Source organism: Heterodontus francisci, chromosome 40 (assembly GCF_036365525.1).
Source record: "Heterodontus francisci isolate sHetFra1 chromosome 40, sHetFra1.hap1, whole genome shotgun sequence".
NCBI lineage: Eukaryota > Metazoa > Chordata > Chondrichthyes > Heterodontiformes > Heterodontidae > Heterodontus > Heterodontus francisci.
In genome coordinates, this window is record NC_090410.1 from 18,117,225 (window position 1) to 18,138,450 (window position 21,226).

Below are 21,226 nucleotides of genomic sequence, written 5' to 3' on the forward strand. Positions count from 1 at the left end.
GTGTGAGTGCATCTCAGTCAGCAGTGCATGTGTGGCAGTTTATGTATAGCAGATACCATGTGATATTTTATAATGAGGTGTCATTAATAAAGCATATTGGAAGAATGTGTTCACAGAAAAGTGACACCTACAGAAAGTGCATGATATATGCTGATTGAAATATTGCTGCACAGAAACTTAAAGCCAACATGCTCTTGTGTGCACCAATGAGTGTGTGGGGGTGCGTGTGCACATGCGCACGACCATGTAGTGGGGGGCTATGAGCATGCGCGGTGGTGTGGAGGGTTGAGCATGCGTGGGGGGATGTGTGAGTATACACGTGGCACTGTGTGTGTGTCAGTGTATGCATAGTAGATATTGTGTTCAGCTGAGTTGGAAGGTGTAATTTTTATAATGGGATGTTATTTACAAAACATGATCGGGAAATGTTACAGAAAAGAAGTGAACCTACAGACAGTGCATGATATATGTAACTTCTGATCAAGATATTACTGCAAAGTTTTTTTTTAATTCGTTCATGGGATGTGGACGTTGCTGGCAAAGCCAGCATTTATTGCCCATCCCTAATTGCCCTTGAGAAGGTGGTGGTGAGCTGCCTTCTTGAAACTCTGTAGTCCATGTTGGGTAGGTACACCTGCAGTGCTGTTAGGAAGGGAGTTCCAGGATTTTGACCCAGTGACAGTGAAGGAATGGAGATATAGTTCCAAGTCAGGATGCTGTGTGGCTTGGAGGGGAACTTGCAGGTGGTGATGTTCCCATGCATTTGCTGCTCTTGACCTTCTGGGAGGTAGAGGTCGTGGGGGATATCAAAAAGTGACTTCAGGCCAGCATGCAGATAGCGCTGGCTTAAGCCCAACCCTGAAATACTGTCACCCTATGCTGTTCCCATGGAGGCTGAGTTAATTTCCCAATCCAGAGACATTTAGTGCACCTGTGTCTCCACGTGCGCCCGGGTACATGATGGGAGAGTGTTACTGAATGGACTTGCCTTGTTAATAGTGTTCAGTTTCTCCTAATAAATTCCAGGAATTGTTTTTAATTTCTAGGAGAAGGTGGGTGGAAGGGATGGAGAAATCAGTATTGTAAAGCCAACTCAAAGTAAAGTTCAAAAAAGTTTGAACATTTATTCAATCTCTTCGTGAGTCTGCATGGTATGTGTACATCAATTCCGTACTACTTCTAGCTGTATTTCCTTTTCTAAGTTATATCTGTTACTTTTGAAAGGTGAAGGAAACTGAAACAGGCTGCACCAGATAATATATCTCTGCACGGACCCAATTCTCGAGTAAAAAAAAAAATCAAAATTTTGGGAAATGATTCGGGATAATGAGACTGGAGTATTTCAATGGAGACTTGTCTGTCTAAACAGAGTCTGGTCTGTAGTGTGAGGGTTTGGTTGAGTTTGAGTTTCTTCAGATGGTGAGGAAAGAGTTGGCTGTGGGATTTCCTCACTCTGGGGAGGGAAGAGTCTGGGACCTCTGGAATTCTCTCACTCTGGAGAGGGAAGGGCTTATTGTGTTGAGCGAGCACTCTGAAGTAACCTTTCTTCCTTTCTGTTTTCTTTCAGGATTCCTTTTTTTATTGTCTAGTTTACGATCCACAGCAAAAGACTCTTCTAGCGGATAAAGGAGAGATCCGTGTAGGTCCCAGGTACCAGGCAGATATTCCTGATTTACTAAAAGAAGGTGGGTAACGTACACATCAATGCTTTGTGTTTTCTCTGAGTGGATATTTGGAGGTTTAAAGATATTATCTTTTTCTCAATTCTTTTATTTGCTTCTCCCAGAACATTTACATGGCTTTGGGGTGGGGGGGAAGGTGAAGGAACTGTAGATGTTCCAACACAGAAACAGACCATTCAGCTGGTGCCTTTATCCATTTGTACCACCTGATTAAATCACATGCTTCCATACCCTCCCCATACCTGTCTTTTCATTCGTTAGGGTGAGGAGAGACAAACAGGAAGCCATTTCTCTAAGACCCTTTGGGATTTATGGAGTAGAGCAAGTGATACTTGGTATAAAAACAAGAAATGCTGGAAATACTCAGCAGGTCTGGCAGCATCTGTGGAGAGAGAAGCAGAGTTGACGCTTCAGGTCAGTGACCCCCCCCACCCCCCGACTTCAGAACATCAGGTGGTACTTGGTGCTGGTTCGGCAACCTTTAACTTCTATTTGGCTTTGAACATTTTGTAAAGTCTGGGTTTACTTTAATTCTTAGACTTCGGTTAATTACAATTACAGAATCAGTTGGGAGAGCTGATTTCAAAGGGACTTTCAATTCAGACTAGGTACAAACCAAGCTGGGTACGAGTGTGTTGTCACACACTTCACAGAATTTATTACGTTTATCCTAATGAATACAAAAACATAATACTCAACAAAAGGCAGTGGTAAGCAGTTGCATTCTCCGTGGACCTCCGGTCCTTGACCTCCAGTTGACTGCGGTGCATGTCTCTTCACTGTTGACTGATGATCTTTGATTCTTTTTCTGTTGGTGTGCGCTGATGTCTCTCAGCACCTTTCTTTTATCCCCCCTCTGAGGGTTTCTTCATTCCATACTAGGTTACATTCCAATAGGGGAGGGTGGAAAAAGAACAAAAGGGATGTCTGTGATGGGGTGGAAGATGGGAGACATTAAATGAAGAGAGTTGGTGGTGTGAGGCCAAAGGGCGTAGTAATGGAACAAGTAAAGAAACAAAAGATGTGTCTAGAGGAGGTGTGAATGGCAGAATAATGAACAGCTGCTGTCTGAAAACAAGAACAAGATTAAGATTGAAACATGCAAAGAAAAGGTAATAAAATGGGATTGTAGTCTGAAATTGTTGAACTCCATGTTGAGTCCACAAGGCTGTAAAGTGCCTAATCAAAAGATGGCGAGCTGTTCCTCAAGCTTGTGCTGAGCTTCATTGGAGCACAGTGGTAGGCCAAGGACAGATATGTCAGCTTGAAAGCCAAATGGAGAATTAAAATTGCAGGCCACTGGAAGCTTGAGGTCATGCTTGCGGACTGAACGGAGGAGTTCCGCAAAGCGGTCACCCAACCTGCATTTGATCTCCCCAAATGCAGATCAATCCGCATTGTGAGCACCGGAAACAGTATACTAAATTGAAATTAGTACACCTACGTCTTCTGCCCTTTTTGTTAATTTTTCGCCTGCTTCCATTTGACCTACTTTAACCTATTACATTCCTAACTTTTCCTAGTTCTGATGAAAGGTCATCGACCTGAAACATTAGCTCTCCACTGATGCTGCCAGACCTGCTGAGTTTTCCAGCATTTACAGTATTTTGTCCTTGTATTGCTATCTTTAACATCTCTTGTTAGTCACGGTTGGGCCACTTTTCCGAGCGGTTTTAGTTCCTTAAGGGAATGTACATTCATTGAGTTACTAATTATATTTTTAAATGTTTACAATTGCTCATCCATTGTCATATTTTTTTAATCTAGTTTTTGATCTAGCTCAGCGAACTCTCCCTTCATAACAGTGTAGTTTGCTTTGTTTTCACTAGGGTTTAAAACCCCAGTTTTGGACTTAGCTAAATCTCTCAAACTCAAAATTAAATCCCATCATTGTGATTACTCTTCACCAGAGGCTCCTTTACTACAAGATTATTAAATCACCCTGTGTTACACAATACTAGACCTAAATTTGCCCATTCCCTAGTTGGTTCCACTACCTACTGATGATGAAACTATCTTGAATGCATTTAGTGAACTCGTTCTCCAAACTGTTACTGCAAATTTGGTTTGCCCGATCTATATGAAGGTTATAATCCCTCATGATTACTGTATTACCCTGTTATATGCATCTCTAGTTTCCTGACTTGTACTCTGCCTGATGCTACGACTACTGTTAGGGGACCTATAAACTATCCTGTCAGTGTTTTCTGTACCTTCCAGATTCATTGCACAGTCTATTGCAGTCCTGTACTTTGCTCTCTTTGCTAGCATTTTTTTCCTGTTTTATTTCTTCAGATGAAGAGGATGAAAGAGACCAGTTAAAACTTGAAGTAAAAATCTGGGATCCTGACAGCCCTCTGACTGACAGACAGATAGACCAGTTTTTGGTCCTTGCACGGTAAGCCCAATGACTGCAGGCACCCACCATTTGCTCTCATTTCTGTGATGTTGAAGGTTTGAGATAAGGGCTTAGTAAATCCTGGAGGTCTCATTGCTCTGCTGTAATTGCAGTGAGGGGCTGGACTTCCAGCCACCACCTTAGTGCCCTGGTATTGGCCCCTGGTGACAGAATCATTAGTATGAATGAGTCAATACCGTTTCTGTACCATCTGGGGGAAGTCGGGAGGCACTGTCAGCTCAAGTTACCAAGTTTCAGAATGTTTGCAGTCTGTCTGGAATCTTTTCTAATGATTGCCGTTATCAAAGATTTTATACCAGAGTACTTGGAGAACAGTGGTAGAATCGGGCAGAGTCAGCATGGATTTACGAAAGGGAAATCATGCTTGACAAATCTACTAGAATTCTTCGAGGATGTAACTAGTAGAGTTGATGAGGGACAGACAGTGTATGTGATTTATTTGGACTTTCTGAAGGCTTTCGACAAAGTCCCACATAAGAGATTAGCATGTAAAATTAAAGCACATGGGATTGGGGATAGTGTATTGCGATGGACAGAAAATTGGTTGGCAGACAGGAAACAAAGAGTAGGGATAAATGGGTCTTTTTCCGAATGGCTGTTAGTGACTCGTGGGGTACCGCAGGGATCGGTGCTAGGACCACAGCTATTCACAATATATATTAATGATTTAGATGAGGGAACTAAATGTAATATCTCCAAATTTGCAAATGAGACAAAACTGGGTGAGTTGTGAGGAGGGTGCTGAGAGGCTTCAGGGTGATTTGGGCAAGTTGAGTGAGTGGGCAAATGCCTTGCAGATGCAGTATGATGTGGATAAATGTGAGATTATCCACTTTGGTAGTAAAACAGGAAGGCAGATTATTATCTGAACGGCTATAAACTGAGAGGGGGGAATATGCAGCGAGACGTGGGTGTTCTCGTACACCAGTCGTTGAAGGTAAGTATGCAGGTCCAACAGGTGGTAAAAAAGACAAAAGGTATGTTGGCCTTCGTAGCGAAAGATTTCGAGTACAGGACCAGGGATGTCTTGCTGCAATTATACAGGGCTTTGGTGAGGCCACACCTGGAATATTGTATGCAGTTTTGGTCTCCTTATCTGAGGGAAGGATGTTCTTGCTATAGAGGGAGTGCAGCGAAGGTTTACCAGACTGATTCCTGGAATGGCGGGACTGACGTATGAGGAGAGATTGAGTTGGTTAGGATTATATTCGCTGGAGTTCAGAAGAGTGAGGGGGGGATCTCATAGAAACCTATAAAATTCTAACAGGACTTGACAGCGTAGATGAAGGAAGGATGTTCCCGATGGTGGGAGAGCCCAGAACCAGGGGTCATAGTCTAAGGATACGGGGTAAACCTTTCAGCACTGAGATGAGGAGAAATTTCTTCACCCAGAGAGTGGTGAGCATGTGGAAATCGCTGCCACAGAAAGCAGTTGAGGCCAAAATATTGTATGTTTTCAAGAAGGAGTTAGATATAGCTCTTGGGTCTAAACGGATCAAAGGGTATGGGGCGAAAGCAGGAACAGGTTATCGAATTGGATGATCAGCCATGATAATGAATGGCGGAGCAGGGCCGAATGGCCTACTCCTGCTCCTATTTTCTATGTTTCTATGAAGCCAGCAAGAGATCCCCACCTCCAGCCTGGTCTGGTCAGCACGTCCTGTTGGCTGCAGTAAGACGGATGGGGGTTTTTTGGCAGGTGAATGTCATCTTTGAAACTTTGGGCAGTGGTCCTGCAGCACGCACAGCCCACGGCTGCTCCACTGTTCCAGTTGGACAGCCAGCACAGACCGCTATCTTGTCTATTAAAAGCCTCATTTTAAAACCTTTAATTTATCAACGCAACCACAGATGCAATTATCTGTCCCTCAACCTGTGGAAAAATATGACATGCTCCTGCAACCCTCTGTGTAAAGAACACCGCTAACTTGAGTGTTTAGGGTTCAGAGTCGAGCGCAGCTCGCGGTTGGTCAAATGATGTGAGTCATGTACCATGAAAGCTATTAGTCTGCTGCTCAGAGGTAACTGTTTCCCTTTAAAGGATAAATGTAATGGCTCTTTTCAGGTGGGTTACTGCCTGTTTGTGATACTTTATTCTTGTCTTACAGATCTGTAGGTACATTTGCTCGGGCCTTAGACTGCAGTAGTTCTGTACGACAGCCAAGTCTGCACATGAGTGCTGCTGCTGCCTCTCGAGATATCACACTGGTAAGGAGAGAAACATTTTTGTGGCCCTCCAATACATTGCAGCTGCCCTTGTAATGTTAATTTATGAAGTGAACCTGTCTAATAGTGTAAGCGATAAATGTAGGGACGACTTCTAAAGCAGTGAATATTTCCTGCCAGGCCAGCATTAACAATTATAATTTAAATCCTGCTTGTGTTAACATCCTCACAGCCTTACAACATATGAAAACAGGAGTCGGCCATTCTGCCCTTCAATTAGATCATGTCTGATCTGTACTTCAGATTTCTGCCTTTGCTCCAAATCCTTTGATCCCAGTAGCCAACAAAAATCAATCGATCTCAATCTTGAAGTTTTTAATTGGCACAATATGTAAATGCTGTATTGCAAGTATTTATATGAAGGTTTGGTGCTGGACTTATTTCTTGAGTTAACTTGGAGCTGCAGTATTAGAAGTTCATGAGCTCCCCAAGTAGCTATTTGGTAAATGCTGAGCTTAATGCACCAGTTCATACAGACCAGATGGTCCCACGTTGCCTAGTCTTGGACAGTGCAGCAGTCATCCTGGTGTCTCTGGCTACAGAGAGTAGAAAGCTAGGCAGGGTTCCTGCTGTCTGATTGCCACACCTACCCATCTCTTCCCCCCCACCACCCCTCCTCACCTTTGCTGCAGCCACTTGTGGATATGTTGGCCGAGAACAGATTTGGGGCAGGCTGTAATGCCTTCCTCAAGTGAACAGGATGCCAATGCAGCGTTTTGACTCGCAGTTTAAGAACGGTCACTTGCCCAACAATGCCTGTGAAACCTGCGCCCCCGTTTGGAGTCGGCACTAGTGAAATCTGCGCCCCCATTGGAGTCAGTTGCTAAGGAATGTTTATCGTTAAATAGTAGTTGTCAGCTTGGCTCAGTTACAGCATTCTTCTATCTGAGTCAGAAGGTTGGAGTTCAAGTCCCAGCTCAAAGACTTGATCATATAATCCAGGCTGACACTGCAATGCAATACCGAGGGAGTGCTGCACAATTGGAGCTATTGTCTTCCAGATGAGATACATGATTGTGCAGTGGTAGGGTTAGATGTAACTGTTTAAAGAATAACAGGCAATTCTTCGCATCCTGGCCAGCATCGTTGTAGTAACTGCCAGCAAAAGAGCTGCTCAGCCACCTCATTTACTTTATCATGGACCTTGCTTTGCACAACGTGCCTTTTCATTTTTGCCTGCAAAATAATGCTGAGTACACGTCAAGATTTCAAATTTTTCTGAGGATGTGATGAGTGTTGTCAAGGTTACACAATCTGGAGCATTTTAACCATTTTTCTCCCCTCCTGTCCTGAAGATTGTTGGCTCTAGATGTCCGGTACCATGGATGCTCAGAGGCACCCTCACGTGTGATCCAGTGCAGGCTATTCAACTATGGAAATAATCTCTGCCATTCCGATCTCCTGTTATCCAGCTTGGGCACACTCATGTTCCAGTAGTGCTTACTGGATGTTGATTATTGCTAATTTTCAGAGTCCCTCTTGCTAACCTGGCTGAGACAAATTAACTTCACGCAATCATTCTTTTAAATGGTGACCCAATAGACGACTGGTCCTCTTTCAGTGTCTTTGTAGTATTCACATTCTAGTACTTCAGCTCGGATGGGTTTTATGAATTGAAAACCCCAGGAGCCAGTTTGAATTGTGTCGGTGTAAATGTTGTGTAATATCATTACTGTGACCTGTTCATCTTTCATTACAATGGTCATTTTTTCAGATCTCGTATCAAATAAGTTCATTCTCACCACAGTCTGGTTTTGCTTTCATTACTGTAACACTTCTGTGGTCCTGTATGTAGGATGGCATGTCTGATGATGTTTTACTGGTTGTGTGTGTATGACTGAGCACTAATTGTTCCATTTGGGTGGTGTACCTGACTATATATTGCTCGTCGGTGAATTGAGGGGTGGGTGTACCTGACTGCATACTGCGTGCTCGGCCTCTGTGGGACAGTGTAACTGAGTGCGCAGTGCATGTACTGTATGTCATGTGGAACGGTGCAACTGTATGCGCACTGCTTGTCCTGCTTGGGAAATGGTATAACTGAGTGCACGCAGCTTGCCCTGTTTGAGGACAGCGCAACGAGTGCGCACTGCTTTTCTTGTGTGGGATGACATAACTGCGCAATGTTTGTCCTGTGTAAGTATAACTTTGCATTCCTCATCCTCTGTGGGACAATATAACCGAGTGCGCGCCGCTTGCCTTGTTTGGGGGATGGTATAACCGAGTGTACACTGCTTGTCCTGTTTGGGGGATAGTGTAACTGAGTGCTCACTGCTTTCCCTGTTTGGATGCATGTACTGACTTCCGCTCTGTCCTCTGTTGCAGTTTCACTCAATGGACACATTACATAAAAATAACTATGACGTGTCAAAGGCAATTTCAGCGCTGGTGCCGCAGGGAGGGCCAGTGCTCTGCCGGGACGAGATGGAGGAATGGTCAGCCTCTGAAGCAAACCTGTTCGAGGAGGCTCTTGAAAAATACGGCAAGGATTTTAGTGACATTCGACAAGATTTTGTGAGTACAGCTGGAAGTTATAAGCAGTGTATAGCTGGCAAGAGCTCATTTTACTCTGAGTCTTGTAATTGTCATACTGCATGGGGTTAATTGGGTCCCTCAAAATCCAGTCTGAATGAGCCAACTGCTGCTCTAAATATTGGTATTCTAGCTCTGAATTCATGGCTTGTAGACTGGATTAAACACTGACCTTCCACTCCTTAATAGGATAATGTAGAGGGAACTTTACTTTGTATCAAACCTGTGTTGTACCTGCTCTTGGGAGTGTTTAATGGGACAGTGTAAAGGGCACTTTATTCTATATCTAACCCTTGCTGTACCTGCTTTGGGAGTGTTTGATGAGACAGTGTAGAGTGAGCACTATGCTCTGGTGGCTGCATATTTCAATACTGAGGGAAGTCAGAGGCTCTTCCCACAATCTTTCAGACATCTTTGGAAATGGAAGTTGTTGCCACTAGACTGAAGAGGTGCCACTGTAATAACTCCTTTCAAAAAGGGGAAAGGGATATACTGGGGTACTATAGATCAATCACAACAACCTACATTTATATAACGCTTTTTAAAGTAGTAAAATGTCTTGATCCACTTTATGACCGTTATCAGACAGCCTTGGCAGTGGTAAGCTCCTAGAATTCTTAAGATAAAATTAATATTCACCTGGAGAAACTCATCCTGAGGATGTCCATGGGTTCACTAAGGACAATCTGTCGCAAATTGTGAGATGCAAACAGGAGGGAAGTTTGCAGATGCCACAAAGCGCTGTATTGGAAGTTTTTGGATACGCACCCATTGCTCAGCATAAATGCCACCTGTAATGGTGAAAGGTGCAGAATAGATACAATGTGCACAGAAATTTAATTCCTGCAGTGATATTCTCTGCCACAGTTTGGCACAGTTCCACTGTATCTGCAGTGAGCATCGGAGTCCTCTAGTGGCAGAAAATCAGCACTGCAAAAGGTATGGTGCGAAGTAGCTGTATCAGTAAAACCATTTCAGAACATAATGCTATCTGTGTTCCCAAATATTCTCATTTTATACTGCGGGGTGGGTTTTGGGACTGTGGGAATGCAGAAACACCAGCATACCTGCAGGATCTGTACTGGTAGCTTCTCTCAGGCAGTAGTGCGCTCACCTCTTGAATCAGAAGCTCAGGACTTGAGCACGTAACCTAGGCACACACTTGACTGCAGTGCTGAGAGTGCGCCCTACTGTCAGAGCTGTACTGCCTTTCGAATAAGATGTTAAACTGAAGCCTCAGCTGTCTGCTCAATGAGCGTAAAAGACTGCATCTTTTTGAATATAAGCAGGGACTTCTTGCAGTGTCTTGGTCAAGATTTGCTTACCCAGCACCCCCAAAACAGATTAACTGGCCGTTCATCTCGTTTGTGGGATCTTACTGTGCACCAATTGCTTACATTGTTTGCTTATATGCTTGATTCGTGTGATGCACATTGGGACATCCTGAGGATGTGGAAGGCTCTGAATAAATGCAAGTCTATCTGTCTTTATAAAGGTTGCTCAGAAGTCAAGAAGCTCCTGTGTGGGGCCTGATTTTCTATGTGTGCGGTGATTCAGGAGGGTTTGGTCATGGGTTTATTCTTATGGCCTTAGATCGCCATTGCTTTTGGGGAAGATCTGTACAGACCAGCAGTGTGGACTTCTGCTCTGCAGGCCGATGCTCTTCTTATGTGCAGGCTGAACAAAATAGTAATAGAAAATACCACTGCTGCTGCAGAGGCATGGGGCAGAAGTACCTGATGAGATAGCTCTGCAGACACAGAACCATTTATACAGCTTCCGTCATGTTTAGTGCTCTTACTGTGCCATATAGTGTAGGGATCTTGGTGATGTATGTTGGGTGGATGTCAGTGTTGGATGCATGGGTTTGTATTGTTACTCTGGACTCTAAATGCCTTTTCATTGCCTGTTGCAGCTTCCATGGAAATCGCTAACCAGTATAATAGAATACTATTACATGTGGAAAACAACTGACAGATACGTACAGCAGGTAGAGTGTTCTGCTTCCCTTAATCTTGTGATATTGAACATTGACTATAAAGTAACTCGCTCTAACACAGATTAGAATGAGCTGGCAATGTGACTGCTTCAGTGTTGACACTGGGCCTACTTGGATGTTGGTACTAAACCTCATACACAGACTGTTGCACAGTAACGCTGTATGATTTGATTTTGGTGCAGTAGTCGTCATAGAATGATGCAGTGAGAATGAGGCCATTTAGCCTCTTTGAAGGAGCTATCCAGTTAGTCTCGTAGCCCTGAAATTTTTTTTACCCCTTCAAGGATTTATCCAATTCCCCTTTGAAAGTTACTATTGAATCTGTATCCACCGCCCTTTCAGGCAGTGCATTCCGGATCATAACTCCCTGTATGAAGAAATTTCTCCTCATCTCCCATCTGGTTCTTTTGCCAATTTATCCTAAATTTGTGTCCTCTGGTTGCTGACCCTCTTGCCAGTGGAAAGATTTTTCCCCTATCTACTTAATCAAAAGCCTTCATAGTTTTGAACACCTCTATTGAATCTCCCCTTAAATTTCTGCTCCTGGGAACAATCCCAGATTTTTGATTCTCCACATTAATTCATTTTAATTCATTAACTCACATTGATACAGCTACCAATAACAGAGCTTTCTGAGCAAAGGCTGGTGCTACATAGGTCAGAATGCTATCAGTGCTTCTAATGATGATGCTGCCCATCCTGAGTTTGGTATGTGTGGAACTTTTGGGACTGCATGGTAAGGATGATGTGGCCTACTGTTGCTTTGCAACTGCTTTCACACAAGCGAGGGGTACCACTTTCACTGCAGTTGTACCAACATGAGTACTTCCGACCATTAATCAAAACCTGCAATATGAGCCTCTGTAGCCAATGTAAGGATACATATGCTCTGTGTATGCATTCTCAGTTCAGATTTCATTGGTGTCTCTTTTATTCCAATGTTCCATGTCCCTTCCCTCCCTCCCCTAATGTTCTGATTCTTGCTGGGTGCAGTTGCACGGATGTTAATAGCCCAGGCATTGACTGAGAAGGGTGCTTAACCCTGAGGTTCTCACAACTAAGTCCAATCCTTTCCTCACTTAAGCTCTGCAGGTTGAGTTTGGAGATGATAATGATATGGGACAGGTAATGACCAGGGAGTGAGTTTGGAAATTGCAGTGACTGGGTATTGGTTTAGGGAATGGTAATGCCTGGGGAATGGGTTTGAGATTGGTTTTTGGACTCATTGGTGATCTGGGAGAGTGGGTTTTGGGCTAGGTAGTGATTGGGGAGAGTGGGTTTTGGGCTCAGTCGTGATCAGAGACAGTGGGTTTTGGGCTCAGTAGTGATCGGGGGGAGTGGGTTTTGGGCTCAGCAGTGATCGGGGGGAGTGGGTTTTGGGCTCGGTAGTGATCGGGGGGAGTGGGTTTTGGACTCAGTAGTGATCAGAGACAGTGGGTTTTAGGCTCAGTAGTGATCGGGGGGAGTGGGTTTTGGGCTCGGTAGTGATCAGAGACAGTGGGTTTTGGGCTCAGTAGTGATCGCGGGAGTGGGTTTTGGGCTCAGTAGTGATCGGGGGGAGTGGGTTTTGGGCTCGGTAGTGATCGGGGGGGAGTGGGTTTTGGGCTCGGTAGTGATCGGGGGGGAGTGGGTTTTGGGCTCTGCAGTGATCGGGGAGAGTGGGTTTTGGGCTCTGTAGTGATCAGAGACAGTGGGTTTTAGGCTCAGTAGTGATCGGGAGGAGTGGGTTTTGGGCTCGGTAGTGATCGGGGGGAGTGGGTTTTGGATTCAGTAGTGATCAGAGACAGTGGGTTTTAGGCTCAGTAGTGATCGGGAGGAGTGGGTTTTGGGCTCGGTAGTGATCAGAGACAGTGGGTTTTAGGCTCAGTAGTGATCGGGAGGAGTGGGTTTTGGGCTCAGTAGTGATCGGGGGAGTGGGTTTTGGGCTCGGTAGTGATCAGAGACAGTGGGTTTTAGGCTCAGTAGTGATCGGGAGGAGTGGGTTTTGGACTCGGTAGTGATCGGGGAGAGTGGGTTTTGGGCTCGGTAGTGATCAGGGAGAGTGGGTTTTGGGCTCGGTAGTGATCGGGGAGAGTGGGTTTTGGGCTCGGTAGTGATCGGGGAGAGTGGGTTTTGGGCTCGGTAGTGATCGGGGAGAGTGGGTTTTGGGCTCAGTAGTGATCGGGGAGAGTGGGTTTTGGGCTCGGTAGTGATCGGGGAGAGTGGGTTTTGGGCTCGGTAGTGATCGGGGAGAGTGGGTTTTGGGCTCGGTAGTGATCGGGGAGAGTGGGTTTTGGGCTCGGTAGTGATCGGGGAGAGTGGGTTTTGGGCTCGGTAGTGATCGGGGAGAGTGGGTTTTGGGCTCGGTAGTGATCGGGGAGAGTGGGTTTTGGGCTCGGTAGTGATCGGGGAGAGTGGGTTTTGGGCTCGGTAGTGATCGGGGAGAGTGGGTTTTGGGCTCGGTAGTGATCGGGGAGAGTGGGTTTTGGGCTCGGTAGTGATCGGGGAGAGTGGGTTTTGGGCTCGGTAGTGATCGGGGAGAGTGGGTTTTGGGCTCGGTAGTGATCGGGGAGAGTGGGTTTTGGGCTCGGTAGTGATCGGGGAGAGTGGGTTTTGGGCTCGGTAGTGATAGGGAGAAGTGGGTTTTGGACTCAGTAGTGATCAGGAGGAGTGGGTTTTGGGCTCGGTAATGATCGTGGAGTTGTTTTTGGCAGTGACCAGGACGATTGTTTTCAGCCTGCTATCCTGTTTGCTACTTTCCTCTTAAAGCAGTGGGAACGACAGTCCGTGATATTTTTCTAACCATCTCCTGAAAAGGCAGGGAGAAAAATAATCACTGATTCAGATTGAGTTTTCTCACACCCCACTTCTATAAACCCGCTGTGATTAGTTCATGCGATTTTTGAAGAATATTCAATTTTTCTTTGTGTTTTCTCGAAGTAGGCTTTTACAATGGGAATCCCAGAGATAACACCTGCCACACTGCCCGATGGGCTGGTGTTCGCATTAAGCTAATTGTATTGCTTCTCTCTGCTCCATCTGATGGAGATAGTGAGGGTGGAGGCAGCTGGATGTGCTGCTTTGTGGTGGTGTGAATTGTTACCGGAGAAGCCAGTAAATGCTTTCACAATTAAAAATCCAAACCTCACCAGCGCAGTGAGCAGACCAATAAAGGAATGGCAGCTGTCCCAGTGGTAACCACGCATATACCTTTTAAACAGTGCCAGACTCCTCATACCCTTCCCAGGGACTGGGAACTGCACCAGGGATTACCACTAACACGTTGCCGACTCATTTATTCTCACAGTGGGGATTTATTTATTTTATTTAGAGATACAGCACTGAAACAGGCCCTTCGGCCCACCGAGTCTGTGCCAACCAACAACCACCCATTTATACTAATCCTACATTAACCCCATATTCTCTACCACATCCCCACCATTCTCCTATCACCTACCTACACTAGGGGCAATTTACAATGGTCTATTTACCTATCAACCTACAAGTCTTTGGCTGTGGGAGGAAACCGGAGCACCCGGCGGAAACCCACGCAGACATAGGGAAAACTTGCAAACTCCACACAGGCAGTGCCCAGAATTGAACCCGGGTCACTGGAGCTGTGAGGCTGTGGTGCTAACCAATGCGCCACTGTTACTTGGGTGTAATGTTTAACTTTGTCAGGGACTCTGCTTTATAAACTGTGATCCCGAAGACAGAACATTGGTGTACCAGTATTTGTGTAGGGGTGGGGAGTCTGTGGGTGTAGTGGTGCTTTGATACAGATGTGCTATGGATATAGTGTCCAGGAACAAAATTGTCATGGGTTCCAAGAGCTATTGTCCAAGACAGTGTCCTGTGGCGCATTGCAAATTGATCAGTGCTGAGGCTATGTATCTGAGTTCTTAATACATTGGCATCAACCGGGAAGGGACTTCTGGTGCCTGGGCACGTACAGCAGACCCTTGGGGCTGAGGTTCATGAAATTGGACCAGTCCTCGAGAGATGGCTAATCAATACAGTTTCTTTTCCAGAAACGTTTGAAAGCAGCCGAAGCAGAGAGTCGACTAAAGCAGGTGTACATCCCCAACTAGTAAGTACTTTCATGGCTTTGGCTCCTTTGAAAAAAAAAGTGAAATGTAATGCAAGGAAAACTGGGTGGAATAATAAAGCTATAGCAGTTGTCACACTGATCTCCGTGTCAATTCTTTAAAAGAGCAGACAAGCGAGCGAACACACATGATGGACTCGAGGTAATTCAATGTCAGGCCTAACACAAGGTTAGCTAATAACATTTTGAAAGCTCTTTGTAAGTGAAGAAGGTGGTGAATAGCTTATAGTTCTGTCTTATATTGTGTAATGACATGCTTACCATGTAAACAATAGGGTCATGTCCCAGGGTGTGTTTGAAGCTGTGTCTGACTCTTTTTAAATGATCTTTTTAAAATGTTGCAGTGTTACGTTGCTTATCTTTAACATTTCTCTCTCCTGAAGACCGTACGTCTCCTTGGAGTACTGTCCACAGGTTCCTTAGCCGTGTGACCATTCTACATATGTGAACACACAATCAGTGTCAGAAGGGTGTTCAATCATGGGGAGCGTCAGATCGTCACGTTGACACTGATTGTCTGCATGCTGACCCTCTGGTACCCTTTCCCTCAGATTGTGTTTTTTTTTGATCAGTACAGTTGAGTTACTCACTGAATTTACTAACTGTGTCATCAGGAATGTTCCTCCATTTGCAACTGTGTTAAATCTGGCTACCGGGTTCACGACAGTGGATGCATCGTGTGCAAGGTGCAGTATCACACTGGCCAGCCAGGCGCCTTGACCATATCCATAGCTTTTAATATACATCTTATTTGCTTTCTTCAGCAACAAACCAAACCCTAACCAGATCAATGTGAATAACACAGTCAGCAAACCAGGGATGGTGAATGGAGCTGGTTTCCCGGGACAGAACGGAGGAGCCGGCAGGGCCTGTGAGAGCTGCTACAGTAAGTAGAACCTGTTACCATTGCTGATGTGCTCATCGCTGATTGTGTAGGTGCTGTGCTATGATGTCCGATTGCAGCTCTCCGATGCACAGTGCACTCGCATGTAGGATTTTGCTTGACCAAGCAGGAATGGGACCTTCCCAAACTCTGCCTAAATCCTACATTCAAGACATCGGCAGAGATCGTGCAGAATTATTTGGGGAAAGAAGACCTGTGCCAGGTATCATTTACTGGTAAAAAGACAGACTGCCATCTGATCTGATTTCTGCCACTGTGGTTGCACTTTAGGACACTTCACCTACCCCCTTACCATTCATAGTGTGGTTCTTCCTGTCTGAGGTCTGTACTTGCTGCGAAGTCTTGTGGTAAAACCACACTAGTGTGCACAGCACGGTAACCTATCAGATTTCTGCAAACCTGGAACTGGAAGCCTTTTTTTTTAAGCATAGTGGATTAGAAAGATTTCACCTCTAGCACATTGTTTTCAAATCCAGCTCAGAAAAAATCTCCTGTGTTTGCTGGTTTGCTGTGGTTACAGGCCCAAAACTGCTACCCAGAGGCAACAGACAGCCTGATGTGGGAAATGGAACATTTGTGCCATGGGGGACACTCAGCTGAGGCTGAATGGAACATATTTCTAGGGCAGTATAGAGGAAGCTTTACTGTATCTAACACCTGCTGTACCTATCCTGGGAGTGTTTGGGACAGTGTAGAGGGAGCTTTACCACTGCCTTATTCGACCTAGATGCTTGAAATGGTAAGTGTTCCATCACTCAGCAATGACACCTCCCGTCTTGATGGGTTTCTTCTAGTTCACTTCCAGCCTGATCTGGTAACACTGACTTACTGTGCCTCCTTGTTTTGGATTCCTGAAGAAGTAGTTTCTCTGTATCTGGAAAGGGAGTGTTTTGATTGCTAAGCAACAAGAACGCCATGTTTATATAGCACCTTAACGTAATGAAATGTCCCAAGGCGCTTTACAGGAGCATTATAAAACAAAATAGGATGCCTAGCCACACGGAGATATTAGGTCAGAAGACCAAAATCTTGGTCGAAGAGATGGGGTTTTAAGGAGAGTCTTAAAGGAGGAAAGCGACATGGAGAAGTGTTAGGAGAGTATTCCAGAGCTTGGAGCCTAGGCAACTGAAGGTGTGGCCACCAATGGTGGAATGATTAAAATCAGGGATGCACAAGCAGCCAGAGTTTGAGGAGTGTAGCTAGCTCGGGCGATTGTTGGGCTGGAGGAGGTTACACAGATGGGGAAGGGTGAGGCCATGAAGGGATTTGAAAACGAGGGTGAGAATTTTAAAATCAAGATGCTACTTAACAATGTAGGTCAGTGAGCACAGGGCTGACAGGGGAACGGGACTAGGTGCGGGTTAAGACACGGCAGCAGAGTTTTGGCTGACCTCGGGTTTACGGAGAGTAGAATGTGGGAGACCAGCCAGGAGTACGTTGGAATAGTTAAGGCTAGAGGTATGGATGAGGGTTTCAGCAACAGATGGGCTGAGATGGGGACAGAGTCAGGCAATGTTAGAGATGGAAATAGGCGGTGTTCGTGATGGCACGAATGTGTGGTCAGAAGCTCTTGGGGTCAGGGCACTCATAGGTGAAAGTTATTGATATCTTCCCATTAAAGCAGGGCTACCGCTCTCACTGGGTAAGTTCAAAACTGGAGTGCTTGTTTGATGCGGGCTTTGTACATGACCACAGCATTTTTGAAATACACTATTTGAATATTAGAGTGCTTCAGTTCTGTTAAAACTATCAGGCAGCCATCCCAAAACTACACTGTCCGCTTCCAAACTGGCTATCCTACCCTTAACAATCATGGACATTTTGAGTGTGTGTGAGATGTGAATTTTTGGCATTTGCTGAGCTGTATTTAAACATCAGCATACATGCTCACAATCATTGGCGCTTACTTAGTGAAACTGGATGTTATGTCTTTCCTACTCAGGACAGGTTGATGAGGACTTTCTGTTTTATGTTTCTCCCCTCTTAGCAACCCAGTCATACCAGTGGTATTCGTGGGGCCCTCCTAACATGCAGTGCAGACTGTGTGCCGCTTGCTGGAATTACTGGAAGAAGTACGGCGGCCTGAAGATGCCAACAAGGCTCGAGGGCGAGAGACCTGGGCCTAACCGTAGCAGCTCAGTAAGTGTTAACTCCGTGATCAAAAGGGATGGTGGCAGGAAAGGGAGAATATTTTGACTGAGGGTTACAGGGTTTGTTTTGAAGTCACTGCGATGACATTGCCTCCATTGTAAACAACGAAGCAGCTGGGACATCAGAAGTGTGGATGCACTGTACTTGAAAAGAGAAGACTTAAGTATAAAAATTAGGGAGGTCGGATGAAGACGGTTAGGCAGATATTTCCAACCAAAGAGTAGTCAAGTTGTGGAATATGTTCCCAGGTAATGGGATGAAACAGCAAGTATGGATCAGGTTCAGAGACAACTGGAGAGAATGAATTGAGAGGTGTGGGTGGGGTTGGGGAACGGGGGGAGATTCAGTTAATTTATAATAGAACCAAGCTTGTTGGAATTAATGGCCTTTTCCAGTTAATTCTTCTGTGCTAGTGTTTAAATTTAAAGCCGTTTTTCAAATCGAGATTTGCGAGGAGTGTGTGTCAGCATGTGCAGGGAATCCCAAGGAGTGAGTAGGAGAGCACCACAGAGTGTGGTAGTTCGGGGGTGCCCCAGAGTGGGACAGTATTTCTGGAGGGTCCCCTAAAGTGTTTAGTATTTCCGGGGGCTCTACTGCAGTGAGACCCTATTTCCAGAGTATCCCCTGGAGTGTGGCATATTTCCGGGGTGGACGGGGGTCCCGAGTGTGGCAGTATTTCCTGTGGGTTCCCCCGGCGTTGGGTGATGATTCCTGGGGCGGCACTGGTGCAGCGCGGTGTCTCCTGGGGCTCCCCCAGAGCGGTTTAGTATTTGCGGGGTTTGTAGAAGTGTGTTTGCAGGGTGTCTGTGGGACAAGTTCCTAAGAGTGTTGGTATTTGCAGGGAACCCCTTAGCAAACGAAAATGTTAATAAACAAGTTATTTAAGTCTAATTTGTTTTATTGTATCATGTCCTAGTGGTTTTTCTTATACTGATAGCTGTAAAAAAAAAAAAAATCAATCGAGCTTCTGCAATGGTAATCTTTTCCTTAGATTCTACACGAGCTGTGGAGGGAAAGGCCAGAATGCTTTTGTCTCATTCCATGTGATGCAGACTCCACAGCCCAAATACTTGCTGTATTGTACAAGTAAACTATAATGTATGCTTTGTTCAGCATGTCTTCTAGCTGTGATTGTTTTTATCTTGTAGAATCCCCATGGGTATTGGGTGAAGAATGCCAACCCCAAGTTTACACTGAAGACGAGGCAGGCTTTCTGTCTTCAGACAACAAGACTAACCAAAATTGCACGGTATTTCTGTCAGAACCTGTTTCGTCCGCGGCAGGCAGCACGGCGTCCTTTTATACCAATCAACAGTGCAGCTATCAAAGCAGAATGTGAGTCGCTGTGGAGCTGTAATGGACTGTCTGTTCTCTGTAACTTGTATCTAACTGATTTCCGTCACTTGACTATTCCAATGCACTCCTGGCCTCCCACCTTCTACCTCTCCTCAATTGGAGCTTATCCAAAACTCTGCTGCCGTATCCTAACTCATGCCATGATCTGTTTACCATCGCCTGTGTGCTCGCTGACCTACATGCGCATCCAGTCCCCAATGCCTTGACTTTAAAATTATGATCCTAGTGTTCAAATCTCTCCATGGCCTTGCGCCTCCCTAACTCTATAATCTCCTCCAGTCCTCTGAGTACGCTGCATTCCTCCAGTTCTGACCTCTTCTACATCTCCAATTTCCTTCACTCCTCCATTAGCAGATGTGCCATGCCTTCAGCTGCTTCGGCCCTAAGCTGTGGTATTCCTCCCTAAACCTATCCACCTCTCCTGCTTTAAGATGCTAGGTAAAACCTACCTTTTTGACCGCACTTTTGGTCATCCCTACTAATATCTCATGATTTGGTGTCAAATTATGTTTGACGCTCCTATGAAGCGCCTTAGTGTGTTTCACTACATCAAAGTTGCTGTATAAATGCAAGTTGTTGTTGTCGAAAGGAACTGGTTCTGAACAGCAAAGCAGAATAAGAAAGTTAAACATTCAGGAAATACGCGGTGGGCCGAAGGGCCTGTTTCTATGCTGTACGACTCTATGACTCTATAACCAAAAGTCATACATGCCCACCATTAACACTTAGTGGCTTGGGGCAATCTTGGCACTTTAAGTCTCTCTGACCCAACTCCACACTGAACTGTGCGCCATCTTAACATTGCAGTAACGCTGGGTTTAACACTGTGGCCCTTACTGCTGACCATTGCTGCCTGATTGCATGTTTTGTTACTGACGTTTGATTTAATCTTGTTGGACGTCGGGCTGGTGAAGCCGGATATGTGCAATACTAGCTCTGAAGAAGGGTCTCTGACCTGAAACGTTAATTCTGCTTCTCTCTGCACAGATGCTGCCAGACCTGTTGAGTATTTCCAGCATTTCTTGTTTTTATGTGCAAATTTAGTACTGGTGTTATCTTTAAAAGCTTGCACACCACCTCAAGCAACTTACAAGTGCTATTAAGCTGTTGAAACTTTTCTCTGTCTGTGGTACTCACAGTTGCCCCACCTTTTCTGCATCTCTCTGAGCCTCATTACGCAATCTATTGGCCCTGAAACTCGGGAGGGGGTTATACAATGTGTTTAATCAAAAAAAGCAAGCTTTTTAAAAAACGCAAATGGTGTTGCTCTCTGTTAAGTCTCAGTAAAGGTTGAGGTGCTTGTTAAAATGTGTTCTTACAATCTTACAGCACAGACAGAGGCCATTCAGTTCATCGTGCCTATGTCAGCTCTTTGAAAGAGCTGTTCAGTTAGTCCCAGCTCTTTTTCCATAACCCTGTAAATTTTTCTCTCAAGTATATATCTGATTCCTTTTTGAAAGTTAGTGGTGAGTCTGCTTCCACTACGCTTTCAGGCAGCGCATTCCAGATCATCAAAAGTCGCTGAGTAAAGAAAGAAAAATTCTCCTCATCTTCCCCTGTGCCTGTTTTTCATGTTGTGCTTTTGGACAGAACTGCTCATTCTTCTGCCATTAATACACTCTCTGGGCTAATACTTTGTCTTCTACCACAACTATTAACACTCTCTTTGCCTTTGTCCCATGACATCTTTGTTATTTAATCTCTCCTGTCCTCTGCTCTATCACACACCTTTCCCTTTTGTTCTCTTCCCCACCACCCTCTTTACTTGCTTCAAAACTAATACTTTCCTAAGCTTTGCCAGTTCTGATGAAAGGTCACAGACCTGAAATGTTAACTCTGCTTTTCTCTCCACAAATGCTATCTGACCTGA

General features: G+C 45.1%; 1 protein-coding gene across 6 annotated transcripts in view; it reads left to right on the forward strand.

Moving 5' to 3' along the window:
* Positions 1-21,226, forward strand: part of LOC137353125 (metastasis-associated protein MTA1-like) — a 135,047-nt gene that overhangs the window by 98,030 nt on the left and 15,791 nt on the right. For all 6 annotated transcript variants that reach the window (XM_068019143.1, XM_068019144.1, XM_068019145.1 and 3 more), the window contains 9 exons: positions 1,568-1,685; positions 3,978-4,080; positions 6,210-6,309; positions 8,653-8,841; positions 10,775-10,849; positions 14,869-14,927; positions 15,710-15,831; positions 17,837-17,988; positions 19,149-19,335. In XM_068019143.1, the coding sequence (XP_067875244.1) occupies positions 1,568-1,685; positions 3,978-4,080; positions 6,210-6,309; positions 8,653-8,841; positions 10,775-10,849; positions 14,869-14,927; positions 15,710-15,831; positions 17,837-17,988; positions 19,149-19,335 (1,105 nt within the window). The remainder of the gene's footprint in view (positions 1-1,567; positions 1,686-3,977; positions 4,081-6,209; positions 6,310-8,652; positions 8,842-10,774; positions 10,850-14,868; positions 14,928-15,709; positions 15,832-17,836; positions 17,989-19,148; positions 19,336-21,226) is intronic.